The following is a 12,889-nucleotide window of genomic DNA, read 5'->3' as shown; positions in this document are numbered from 1 at the left end:
TGTCAACACGGTAATTTCCCTCGGCAAGTTTCCCTTGAGAAAGAGAGAAACAAGTTTTAATTCTTCCTCTTCTTTAAGTCAGCTGAGTTACTTCCCTTCTTGTCCAGAAACATTGGTGCAAATTTCACATCTCTCAAAATATTTTCTCCTCAGCAGTAACTCAGAGTTTTTCTGGGAATAGGATAGTTGCCTCTACACCTTCCTCTCCAAATGCACATTTATGGGGGGAAATAAAAGTCATCTCCCCTTCTTGCTTGGGTCATCAGACAGATCCAGAAAAAACAGGATTTTGTTGCTTTTGAAAATGGTCTCCTTAGCAGTTTTGGCTGTCTTTATACCTGCTGCTAATATCAGGATAATCACCTTGTGAAGTGACCAAGGGGTAACATGCCCTGGGTAAGAAGCAGGGGTGTCCCAACACTGTGAGGATCTGGAACCGGCAGGGAAGTAAGCCTCATTCCCGTGGAAGTACTAGCCCTCCACACTGCTGCTGTGGCCTCCCTGGCAAAAACCCCTTGGCAGCTGTGCAGTGGCAGCCATGGAACAGATTCAGCAAGAGGTCATACTGCTTCAGGCAGCTCACAGTCAGATTTATGTAAGGAAGTGTCCAGGGTCAGCAGAGGATGACATTGGTGGGGATTAGCTGTTCATTCCTGCTTCCCATCCAGTCCCAAAACCCTGCAGTGCACCAACCCCATGAAGTTCTGGTAAAGGAGCTTCCTTGAGGTCTCAGATAAAAGAGGCCATTACCATGGAGACAGAAGACACCCCTTCTATTGTCTCCAGGAGAGCTTCGTGGGATCAGGGTCCTACTCTGTTTATGGAAGGAGAGGTGACACCTGGAGCTCAAAATTGAGTGGGAAAAGTAGTTTTTTCCCCAAGTTGCCCTGGAATTACTGTGCTGTTACCTGTTTTCTTCCTTTTTGATCCCTAATTACTCCTGGGGAAATTCTGCATCACTGCACATGCTCAAAATTCATGTCCCCCACAGATTTCTTTGTTTCCCCACAAAAAAATGACATCTGACGGGGAAGCAAAAGGAAGCCACAAGAGTGGCCACACGCCCCTCCCTGACAGCGCAAGCTGGTTGGTTTTGGCGCCTAAAGCAGCCGATAGAGACATAAATCAACACCAGGGTGGTGCTGGGCAGTCGTGTGTGTGTGTGTGAGAGAGAGAGAGAGAGAGACACTGTCCCTCTCGCTCACTATTGCAGCACACTTGGTGTGGAGGGGCAGGGCATCGGGGTGTTTCTGAGGAGGTAGGCGTGGGGCAGACTCTGTCCCCTCAGGCAGAGTAGAAAGTAGTAGCCTGCCCACTTAGTGAATTGTTCCCATTGTCTTTGTGAATTCCCTCAGGAATATAAAACAGGTGTAAAAGTTTTAAGGCTCCTGTATGTAGCCAGAGTGATGTAAAGGACTGTATGGCCTTATAAATATTTATGATGCTTTAGTGATTAGAACTGGTCTAAATTTTTGGACTGAAAAAAATTCCTATCAAAATGTGACAGGTTTCAGAGTAACAGCCGTGTTAGTCTGTATTCGCAAAAAGAAAAGGAGTACTTGTGGCACCTTAGAGACTAACCAATTTATTTGAGCGAAAGCGTATGCTCAAATAAATTGGTTAGTCTCTAAGGTGCCACAAGTACTCGTTTTCTTTTTATCAAAATGTGCTCCATGAACTGTTTGCTACTGACCTTTCTGGAGATGGTCAGTAGCCAATATAAATTGTGAGTTTGATTCCCTAGCCACACTGACCATAGGGTTGCATATATTTGTTGACTAATAACTCAAAATAAATGGTCAAACCTAGCTGGTTTTGGGGATTTCCTCCAAAGCTCCCCACTCCCATTCTTCATCCATTGTACTGTAGTTTAAATAAATTTCAAAAATAATTGAAACCAGAAGTGATTATATTGCATTATTCTGACAAATAAAATATGCAGAATTTTAAAATATGTGCAAAATTTTTAATTTTTTGGTGCAGAAATCCCCCAGGAACACCTAATATATATATTACGTTTTTCTTGGTGAAATCCCATTGTATAATAGCCATCTCTACATGTGAAGGCACCAGTTTGGTTTTCTTTTAATATCATGGTTTTTTTTCAGGGAGGAGTAGGGCGTTGGTGGAAAAAGCTGAATTTCCAGAAGCAGCTGGGGGCAGGGAGGGAGAGTATGTCTGGGGGGTATTGTGGTTTTCAGAATTCAAAGATGTTTTCTGATGTCAGCCTGAAATACTGTGCCAAGCTGCATACATCAGCAAACAAGGCTTTCAGTGAGTGAGGGAACTGTTCTGAGTAATAAAATCGTTTGGCAATAAGCAGTGGTGAGCAGAAAATGAATCTCATGCCAGCTTTTGTGTTTGTTGACTGTCTTTCTCAAATGTGAAAAAGCATCCATCTTGCTTTATAGCTGACTTTAATACCATTAAGGCATCATATAGGGTAAAGTGCTGTCTTGATGACAGGTAAGCTAAGAAGTATTTTGGCACCTAGACAAAGAATGAGATAATACTCTTATGCTGTAAGAAGTCCTCCCACTAGTATGTAGTTGGTTATTATTAGAAAACATTTTTGCATTTGCTTATTATTGCAGCATAAATATTCTCTTCACTTCTTCAAATACATTTTTTACAAAAGAAGAAAATATTCCTGCTATAATGGAATGTTCCAGGAGAAGAAAGACTAACCTCTCACCAAAAGGCGCTGACTCTGTGGATGCTTCAGGGCTGGAGCATCCACGGGGGAAAAAATGGTGGGTTCTGAGCACCCAAGGGCAGCCCCCCTATCAGCTCTCCCCCCCAGCACCTCCCACCCCGTGGATCATCACCTCCCCCCTCCCTCCCCATGCCTCCCACCACCACCGAACAGCTGTTTCACGGCGTGCAGGGAGGCTGAGGGGGGGGGGGGGGGCAGGGATACAAAACACTTGGGGGAGAGGGCGGAACTGGACGGGAAGAGACGGGGTGGGGTGGGGGCAGACAGAGGAATGGTGGGGCCTTGGGGCATGGAGTGAAGTGTGGGCAGGGCGTGGGGCAGAGCTAGGGGTCGAGCACCCCCCGGCAGTTTGAAAAGTCGGCGCCTGTGCTCTCTTATTCAGGATCCCTCCAGGTGGGTGCCGAGAACAGCATGATGCAACTCTCTGGGCAACATAAGTGTGCTTCCAAATATTGGGGAATCGTGTATGCCATTTGGCTACTGAGATGGTGATGCTTTAGAATAGCACAGTTGCTGAGTCCTTAGCTGTAATTTTAATTAAAATATCTTACGTTGTAGCCCTGTAGATGTACATGGTACTTTACTGACACTGAACTAAAAATGGTCCTTGCACTGAGCTTATCACCCAGCTTTGACCAATGTAATGCAAAGAGTAAAAATGTGGGGTGAAATCCTAGCCACACTGAAGTCAGTGGCAGATACATCAGAGAGGGGATTGGGGTTTGGAGTGCAAAGCACCAGTGATATACACAGGTGGAAGCCAGGGTGCCAAGTAGGTGTTGGCAGCATTCTGAACCAATAGGGAATTTTTAAGGTCAGTATTTTATTCCTTGGTATAGTACATTGCACTAATCAAGCCTGGAGGTTATAAGTGCACAGACCACCATGACAAACTCAAAATGTGACAGGATGAAGCACAGTCTGCTTGCCAACCATAGTCCTATTTGGGATTATGTAAATGCAAACTAGGTACCTTTTAGAGCACACCAGCGGGGTCCACACAAGGCAGTTAGAGCATTTTACAAATCACACCCTTCTAGCATGCTTTGCCAAGTGCCATGTAGGGAAGCCCTCAGTGTCCAGAAGCACTAAATAATCCAGTACTAGTGAGGAAAGTGGAGACATTAAAAAATGCCAGATCTCTCTCTTTGATGAGATTACAAATTTGCTAAAGGTAACAGTGTTCATGTAGCATACTTGGACTTCTGTGAGGCATTTGACTTGGTACCACATAATGTTTCAACTGCGACTCTAGAATGATACAAAATCAACATAGCACATATTAAATGGAACAATAACTGGCTAACTAATAGGTCTCAAAATGTAATGGTAAACAAAATAGTCATTGAATGGTTGTGTTTCTAGTTGGTCCAGCAGGGATCTATTCTTGGTCCTACTATGCTATTTAACATTTTATCAATAACATGGAAGAAAACATAAAATCATCACTGACAAAGTGTGCAGATGACACAAAAATCGGGGGAGTCAGAAATAATGAAGACAGATTGCTCTGTATCTCTTGGTAAACTGGATGCAAGCAAACTGTACATTTCAATATGGCCAAATGTAAAGTCATGCATCTAGGAACAGAGAGAGCAGGCCATACCTCCAGGATGGGGAACTCTATCCTGGGAAGCAGTGACTCTGAAAAAAGACTTGGAGGTTATGCTGGATAATTAGTTGAAAATGAGCTCCTAATGTGATGCTGTGGCCAAAAGGGTTAATGCAATGTTTGAATGCATAAAGAGTGGAATCTGAGGCAGGAATAGGGAGTTTATATTCCCTCTGTATTTGACACTAGTAGTTTGTGCAGTTCTGGTGTCCACAATTCAAGGAGGATGTTCATAAAATGGAGAGGGTTCAGAGAAAAGCTGCAAAAATTATTAAAAGTTGGAAAACCTGCCTTATACTGATAGACTCAAGGAACTCAATCTATTTAATTTATCAAAGAGGAGATTAAGGGGTGACTTGATCATAGTTTATACCTACATGGTGAACAGAAATTTGATTATAGAGGACTCTTCAATCTAGCAGATAGTGGCATAACAAGATCCAGTGACTGAAGTTGAAGCTAGACAAATTCAGACTTGAAGTAAAATGTAAAATTTTTTCAGTGTGGGTAATTGACCACTGAAGCAACTTAACAAGGGTTGTGGTAAATTCTCAATCATGGAAACTTTTAAATCAAGAGTGTATGTTTTTCTACAAGATATGCTTGAATTCAATCAGAAATTAATTCAGGGAAGTCCTTTATGACCTGTGTTATACAAGAAGTCAGACTAGATGATCACAAAGGTCCTGTCTGCCTGTATAATCTATGAATAGTTGTCTGAAATTTTTTTGCGTCCTGCTTCCGATCAGTGGACCTAAATCCATTTAAAATTAATTGTTTTCCAGTCTTGAACTGGTAATAAAGGATCATGTTAAAAATGCAAAGGAGTGCTTTACTATTCTTTTAAACAAGAAGAATTACTTATATTATAATCAGAATACATTTTTTAAAATGTTATGAGGTTTTTATAGTTCTCTACTGATCTCTCTCAAAGAGCACTGTTTTTAAATGTATTTGAAATTGCCTGAACTATGATTTATAACTTGACATGTCAAGGGTAGATTGATTCAACCAATACCAAGTCAATGCATTTCATATTTTATTACAAATACAGCCTATCATCAAACTTCCTTTACCGTACAAGTGAAATTATTAAATAGAACCTCAGTATGGAACTTGGGAGATTCAGCTCTGATAGCTGTCTATATGATGGGTAGGTGATGTGAGGCAGTGTAATTCAGGTTCCCTGTAAATCATTCAGTTGTACAGTATTTTTCTACGGAACACAACACCAAGTTCTAAAAAGAGAGGAAGGAGGAAATTGTCAATGATAGAAGCTTTTAATTGCTAAATGCCTGAATGCTAACGCTTGTTGTTCTTTGCTTTGTTTATTGCTGTGGTTTTTTTTTTTAATTTTAGTCTTTGATTTTTGTTTGTTTTTTAGAATAGTCCTTATCAGTGGCAGAAGATCCTTCTGTAGCATATTTTCAGTGCTGCCGTATCGAGACTGTACCCAAATCGGGTATGTATATTTATGCATACTACCTCGTCTCTTTGGGTCATAACAGCATATATAGTACTGAATACAGACAATAGGGCTGTCATTTTTAAATATCTACCCCCAAAAGAGAAATATTTGATTTGTGGTATAGTATCAGGTTAAAATCATATTTTTAAATCACAGACTTCCTTATCTTTGTTATAATATCTTAGATTATTAAAACTGAAAGAATTTAAAAAATCCAGTTTACTAGTACAATTTACCATTTGTACTGTTTGTTTTTTATGCTTCACTCCTCTTGGACAATGCGAATATTCTAGACACTATTACTTTTATTTATAGTCAGATTTCCCTTTCTGGTTCTCCTACACTAGAACAATGCTACAGTATCTAGTTTCCAGCACTGTAGAGAAATGATTGAATTCAAACAAAAGAGTGTTTTAATTTAACTATTTCATTAAAATGGTTTTAAAAACTGTATTCAATGACTGAAAACACCCGTTGTAAAAATGGAGTCAAATAACTTCTAAACCATGGGCCAGATCCTCAGTTGGTGTCAGTGTCTTTAGTGGAGCTATGTCAGTTAACACAAGCTGAGGATCTGGGCCAATAGGTTTGTTGTTTTCCAAAGATACAGAACATGCAATGCACGTCATTCCAGACTGAAACCATGTAAGTGAAAACATCAGATTAGGATATGTGAAGTGGGGTAACTTAATGTGAAAAAGGAGGCTTACAGATCACTTTGGGTCAAATTAATCCCTTTTCTAATATCACTAAAGTACATCAGGGATGAATTTGGCCCATTGTTTTCATAGTTAAGTTTTTTAGCATTACTGTTCAGTGTTTGAGTAATTCATAGCAAACTGTTTTGTGTACAAAAGAAGCAGATACCATATGGTGAAATTGGTTCAATTATCCTGTCTTTGAGTAAAAAATTTTCTTTAGCTAATTAAACTGGAAAGATGCATCAAGCAAATCTTGAAACATTAGTAGTTTACGTCTGTAGTGCATTCCAGTGCATTTACGATCACTGGAATGTGGCATTTAACTGCTATCTCAGAGAGCCGAGTATGCCTTTGAAAGACTGAAAGCAAGGGACTTCTGAATTGCAGTGATAATGAGACAGACTACATCCCCAGTATGATTTCAGCATGTTATGTCTTGCACAACATTTGTAAAGCAACGGGGAGTCGAATGAGGAGGCAGAAAGTGCTACGACATATCGGTCCAGCCCTGCTTCCATTGTTAGGAAAGCGAAGACAAGAGATGCCCTCTGTCTATCAGCTGAAGCAACAGAGAAGGAGGAAAACAATTAATTAACATCTCCTTCAAGTAATGGCTGTTGTGAACCATAACTGAAGCAGTATATTCATTGACTTCATTGCCAATGTGCAGACTGTGTAATTCTTAATTATTGCATCATATTTTCATGCATGGCAGAGTGAGGATGAGACACAAGTACTCTTTTGTGACAGGATAATGATAGTATTCCCTTAACTTCACTTTTGTGTATCACTCAACTTAATAGCCATCTCTAGATTTCTAATTCATCCATACCCGTAGCCAGGTGCTGCTGGTGTCCTGAATACTTACTTTGTGTAACCATTGCCAAAGGGCATTACAACCAAAACTAATTATTCCTGCAAATATTTTAGATATTTTCAGTTAAAACCAACCAAATTGAAACAGGAATGAGAATTTTGTGCATGTGGTGGAGACAGTTTCAGCTCAAGAGTTGCTGTGATGAGCATACAGCAGTATTGCTGTTTGCCCTTCCTCTCTACCTCTTCTCAGACTCCCAGGCTCTTTGGGCAGAGAGGAATTCTGGGCAAAGTTATGTTTTGGGGAAGGTGCCAGTCCCACAGTATGAAGGCAGAAGAGCTCTACTGTATTTACACTGGAACTTAAACTGTATTAGCAGAACCATTTTAAAACAGGATTGAAAAGTTGTTCCTTCTAACACAGTTTCAGTGCTCTTTGCCTGGCCAGTGTAGAACAGGCCTAACAGTGTTCAAGAATCATGTTCTAGGCTAGGGCCTGTCTTAACTGGCTTTATAACCAAGTGAAAGCAATTTAGTAGGAAGCCTTGTAAAACAATGTTTTAAATGGTAGCACTAATACAGTTGAGCATCCGTGTATACCAGGATCAGAGAAAACAGAGGAGGATGAAACCTGGGATAGCACCCCACATCACCACCACTAGCTCTGTTGTGCTGCTCTGAGCTAGTAAAGAACATGACAGGTTTCAGAGTAGCAGCCGTGTTAGACTGTATCCGCAAAAAGAAAAGGAGTACTTGTGGCACCTTAGAGACTAACAAATTTATTTGAGCATAAGCTTTCATGAGCTACAGCTCACTTCATCGGATGTAGCTCACGAAAGCTTATGCTCAAATAAATTTGTTAGTCTCTAAGGTGCCACAAGTACTCCTTTTCTTTTTAAAGAACATGAGACACACATGGTTTCTGAAGGAAGACTGTTCTAAAAAGAAACCAAAAGGTTGACAACATTACAAAATAGTCTTTTCACAATCTGCTACTTCAGGAAGCAAGTTACATTGTAAGTGCTGGGGCTGAAAGAGGGAGAGTGCATGTCAGGGAAATGGATTTTCTCCAACTCTTTACGTTTTACTGTTAGGACGTCAAAGAGATGTCAAAGAGAACTTTCTTGGTTTCTTCTTTTTGCGAATAATGCTACAGAAATAATATTTAGGGCCTTTTGTCCTCAAAGCATTTTAAAAACATGAAGGGCTAGATTATCACTAGCCTTAGCACTGCCATGCAGGGGAATAGGTGGGAGTAAAATCTCTCCTCCCCACTCAGCAGCCTACTTAAGTTTGCCCACATCTTTGCTCCTTTGCATGCTGGATGCTCCTTTACCCCTATCTCCATGAACAAGTGAGTGGGGATAGGGGAAGAGCCGTGGCTCTCCTTTTGCATCCACATACCAGTCAGGAGAGCTACTCAGGTGAACGGGGAGGAGCATGCGATACCCTGGAGAGTTCTGAGAGTATTGGGCCTCTCTACACTGTTGTTTATATCCAAGCAATCTTCTCTGAGATCCTTCATGCGCCACAAGCAAAGGAAGATGGAAGGCAGAAGATTCTGGAAGTGAATCGCTGGCTAGGTAAGTGGTATAGAGTGGAGGGCTTTGGTTTTGTGGACCATAGGTCCGCATCCTACAGGGAGGGGGGGCTGTATAGTTTGGATGGCCTCCACCTCAGTAAAAGGGAGACCAATCTCCTTGGGGATAGGCTGGCTAGAGCAGTCAGGAGGGGATTAAAGTAATAGCAAAAGGGGAGGGTAAAAAGAGGGAAGACATGAACATTCAGCACAAAATTGAGACGTGGAGAACAAAATTAATCAAAAACCAAAAGGACATGAGGAGAAGAAAGTCTTCAATTGCCTATACGCTAACGCTGGGCTCCTGGGTAACAAACAAGAAGAACTGGAATTGTTCATTTATTAGCAAACATTCAATCTAGTTGATATTGCTGAAACCTGGTGGGATGATTCACACAATATCAATCTTAAAATCAATTATCCTAACCAATTTAGGAAGGATCAAATGAGCAGAAAGGGCGGGGGGGGGAGGTAGGGGAGTGCCACTCTGTCAAAAATGGTGTTACCTATTTCTGAGTTACTGATAACTTGGAAGAAAATTATCTTGAATGCTTATGGATCAACATCCTAACAGATAAAGCACAAGACGGGGTACTAATTGATGTCTGTCTGAGACCACCAAATCACAGTAGAGAACAGGATGACCTTCTCCTTACACATTTATCTACAATGTGTAAGGGGAAAAATTGAAGTTCCCCATGATCTCACAATTTCAGTGACTCATACCCCCAGTACTAAAATATTCTTGGAATTTCTAAACACTGTAGATGACAATGTCTTAACTCAAGAAGTGTTGCAGCCAGCATGGGGGAATTCTATATTAGACCTTGTCCTAACAGATAAAGAGGAACTGATCACAGAACTAAAAGTTAATGGTAGCTTAGGCACCAGTGATTACGATCTGATCACACTTACAATGTGCAAGCAGAATAAAGTCCAGACCAGTAATATAAATAGTTGGTGCTTTAATAGGGCCAATTTCACTAAGTTGAAAACAATTATGAGGAAAATCAGCTGGGAGGAAGAATTTAATCAGAAAAATGTGAATGATAATTGGGAATCATTTTAAGAACACCTTACTTGATGGCCAAAAAGCCACAATCCCATATTAGAGGAAGAAGGCTGTGCTGATTAAAAAAAAAACAATCTGGTTTAAAGAGGAAATGAAGGCAGCTGTAAAATATATATAATATTTTCCTTTGTCAGAACTTGGTATACAAGGCAATTTAGATGAAGTCATCATCAACCTCAGGCACACATTTCCTGAATGTTTATCATTCTGTAGACATGGTGAACAGGAACTCCATCTATTCTTAGAAAGTAAAAGAAAAAGATAAATGTTTCTTGCTTTACTTTACCCCTCCCACACAACAAAAAAAATTAATAATAGTGCTGTGGAAAATTACAGATTCATAGACTTTTTTTCTCATATTAATTTTGTTCCTACATAGTGAGAAATTTTCAAAGTGTACAAATTATGTAATGCCAGGAGTATAAGCTTCATTGTTATGTGTATTTTTTGCATGATATTGAGATTAAGCAGAAAACCTCATTAAGGTGGTAGGATTTATTTTTCTTAGATTTCTCTTACATTAGGTAAAATATCAAGGCAGAAGCTGAAAATGCTGAGTCCTTGATGTGCTTAGTGAGAGTACACAACACAATTGTAAGGGAATTTATACCAGTTTCTCAGATTCCTCTGTCAATACACTGTAGCCATAGTTCTTGTTCCAGTAATAAGTGCAATTAGGAAGTGAAAAACTGGAGCCCAGTTAGGTGGGCAGACTCAGTCAGCATGTCAAGGAAAGGCTTGTTGTTGGTATGTCTGGCATCTGTTTCTTGCCAAAGCTGTAATTACCCTTATCCCTGCAACAGAATCAATAAAATGGGAGTTCTTCACCGTGAAGGATGAGAACAATATTTTACTTTGGATTCCCATAAATTTGAAGTGCTGTTGTTTTCAGGTTAGTCTTAATTAATCTGTAATGGTCTGGGATCATCGAGTATATTTACTCCGAACCATATCCCAAAAAGAGTTTACATTTCCAAATAAAATTCACTTATCAGGCACCTGTTGTTGTAAATAGACTTTTTTTTCTTTTTAGGTTTCTGGGAGTCAGGTTAATATTTAATTGACTTTTAAATAATTCACTGAAATGTTCAGCTAGCAGTGTCATTGAAAGAGCAAGTGCACAGCAGGAATCTTGCAGCGGGTTTTATAGATCACATCCAGGCATCTATTTTAGAATCATTCAAGAAATGTTTCTTTACTGAAGCCAATAATGTGTGATTTATGGACTGCTAATCCATGCTTAAAATGCATGTGGTAAGAGTTTCTGCTCTGATTTTTGTTTATTCTGATTGTTTATTCTTTCCTATATAGGGCAGAAATAATCAAAGCGAGTACTTATCCTATAATAATTTTGCCATTGGATCACAAGTCACACAATGCTGTTCCAGGAAAAATGCCATGGTACTGCCGTAAAATGCAGAGAGGGAAAATAGCACATTTTCACTACTTTCACTGTAGCTCCCAAATAACCAGCATGTTGAACTCTGAACCCTGTCAAAACTTCAGATTTAATTTTTTACATACAGTAGGTAAATAGCACCCACCCAGCACCGCATTTCCTGATACAAAGTGCACAAATAAAATGTTTGGGGCCTAATTTTCCTGGAACTCTTATGTAAATCTGGGGTAACTCCATGGAAGTCAGTGGAGACAAAAAATAACGTATGAAGAGAATCAGGACCTAAGTGCATTATTATCCACTAAGGTAATGTAAGAGACCCTCACTTTGGCATGGAAGGTAATAAGTAAGATTTTTATTTTAACAACATCCCTTGTTTCCCTTTCCTTTTACTGGAGAGAGTGTTTAGAAGAAACCCCCCTCTCTGACAGTCTCTTAGATGATATGAATGATAGTGATAACTGTCCTTTGGAGGGGGAAAAAGAGCAGAAGTCAGTTGAAATGGTTGGAGCTGTTGTTGTTTCCAAGAAGACACAAAAGAACTGCAAAGATAGAAAATGCAGCTTCTGGTGTTGACATTCACTTGCAATTGCACTGCTGAAACAAACACAGGCATAGCACATCGTTTTATTAGCCACTCTGAGACCTGGCAAACTTGTACTGGTGTCGGGCTGTTTAAGTTGCATCTTCAGTCACAGGCTTATGGCAGTGTTGCAAAATATACAGATTTAGCTGGCTAAGCTGGACTCTCATTATAGAACAGAAGGCAAAAGAAAGAGGGATAGGAAAGGGAAGCAATAAGGTGGGAAAGGAAAAGGACACAATGGGGCAGTGACAAAGTCTCACTCCCAGATGGTGTTTGGGATTTAGCCAGAGCCCATGGAAGTTGCAATGTTATCTGGGTACCCTCTCTGCTCTGGTCTGGTCAAGATCTCTCTCAGGTTCAGGCAGTGAAAGCCAAATGCTATCCTGGTAAATCCCAGGGTCTCAGAAAATATGGGGGGGATGGCAGCAATGATGGTGAAGGTTGCTCCTTTCTGTTCTCTGATCTTTCAGTCAGCCAGCATCGGGGTAAACAGCTTTCTTCCCCACCTCCAAAAGTTTCTTTTTGAGGTCCCCAAAAGGGAGTGATGGGTGGAATAGCCCACTCTTATTATTTTGTCTAGCAATTAGGACTAATTTCCGACACACCAGTTTGGGTTCATCGATTACCGGTCCAACACTTTTCTTGTTTACAGGTATAACCCTAATACAATCCTTGAATTATATCAGTAGCCTTTTTGTTTGGACTAATTCAGTCTGTCTTCCTGTGGCACTTTTTTCACAGCCACATTTATCTTTATAGGTTATTGTGACACTTCATACTTTTTTTATCCACTTTCACGCAGTTAGGCTCACAAGTGGGTTCGACCGACCAGGCCCCAGTCATTTCAATAGCGCTACCACCATATAAATAATAAAAACACAGAATTTGGAGCCTTAGAAATAATATATATAAGATTTTCTGGGGGGCCAAACAGTGGCAC

At 40.2% G+C, this 12,889-nt stretch overlaps 1 protein-coding gene across 1 annotated transcript in view; it reads left to right on the top strand.

Annotated features, from left to right (window-relative positions):
- The window catches only part of CABLES1 (Cdk5 and Abl enzyme substrate 1), a 113,374-nt gene that overhangs the window by 73,617 nt on the left and 26,868 nt on the right, over window positions 1-12,889 (top strand). Inside the window, exon 4 of the mRNA XM_077810371.1 lies at window positions 5,713-5,790. Within this exon, the coding sequence (XP_077666497.1) occupies window positions 5,713-5,790 (78 nt within the window). The remainder of the gene's footprint in view (window positions 1-5,712; window positions 5,791-12,889) is intronic.

This window comes from Eretmochelys imbricata, chromosome 2 (genome assembly GCF_965152235.1).
Source record: "Eretmochelys imbricata isolate rEreImb1 chromosome 2, rEreImb1.hap1, whole genome shotgun sequence".
NCBI lineage: Eukaryota > Metazoa > Chordata > Testudines > Cheloniidae > Eretmochelys > Eretmochelys imbricata.
Note: the sequence above shows the minus strand (reverse complement) of the source record. Positions and strands in the feature narration are given on the sequence as shown.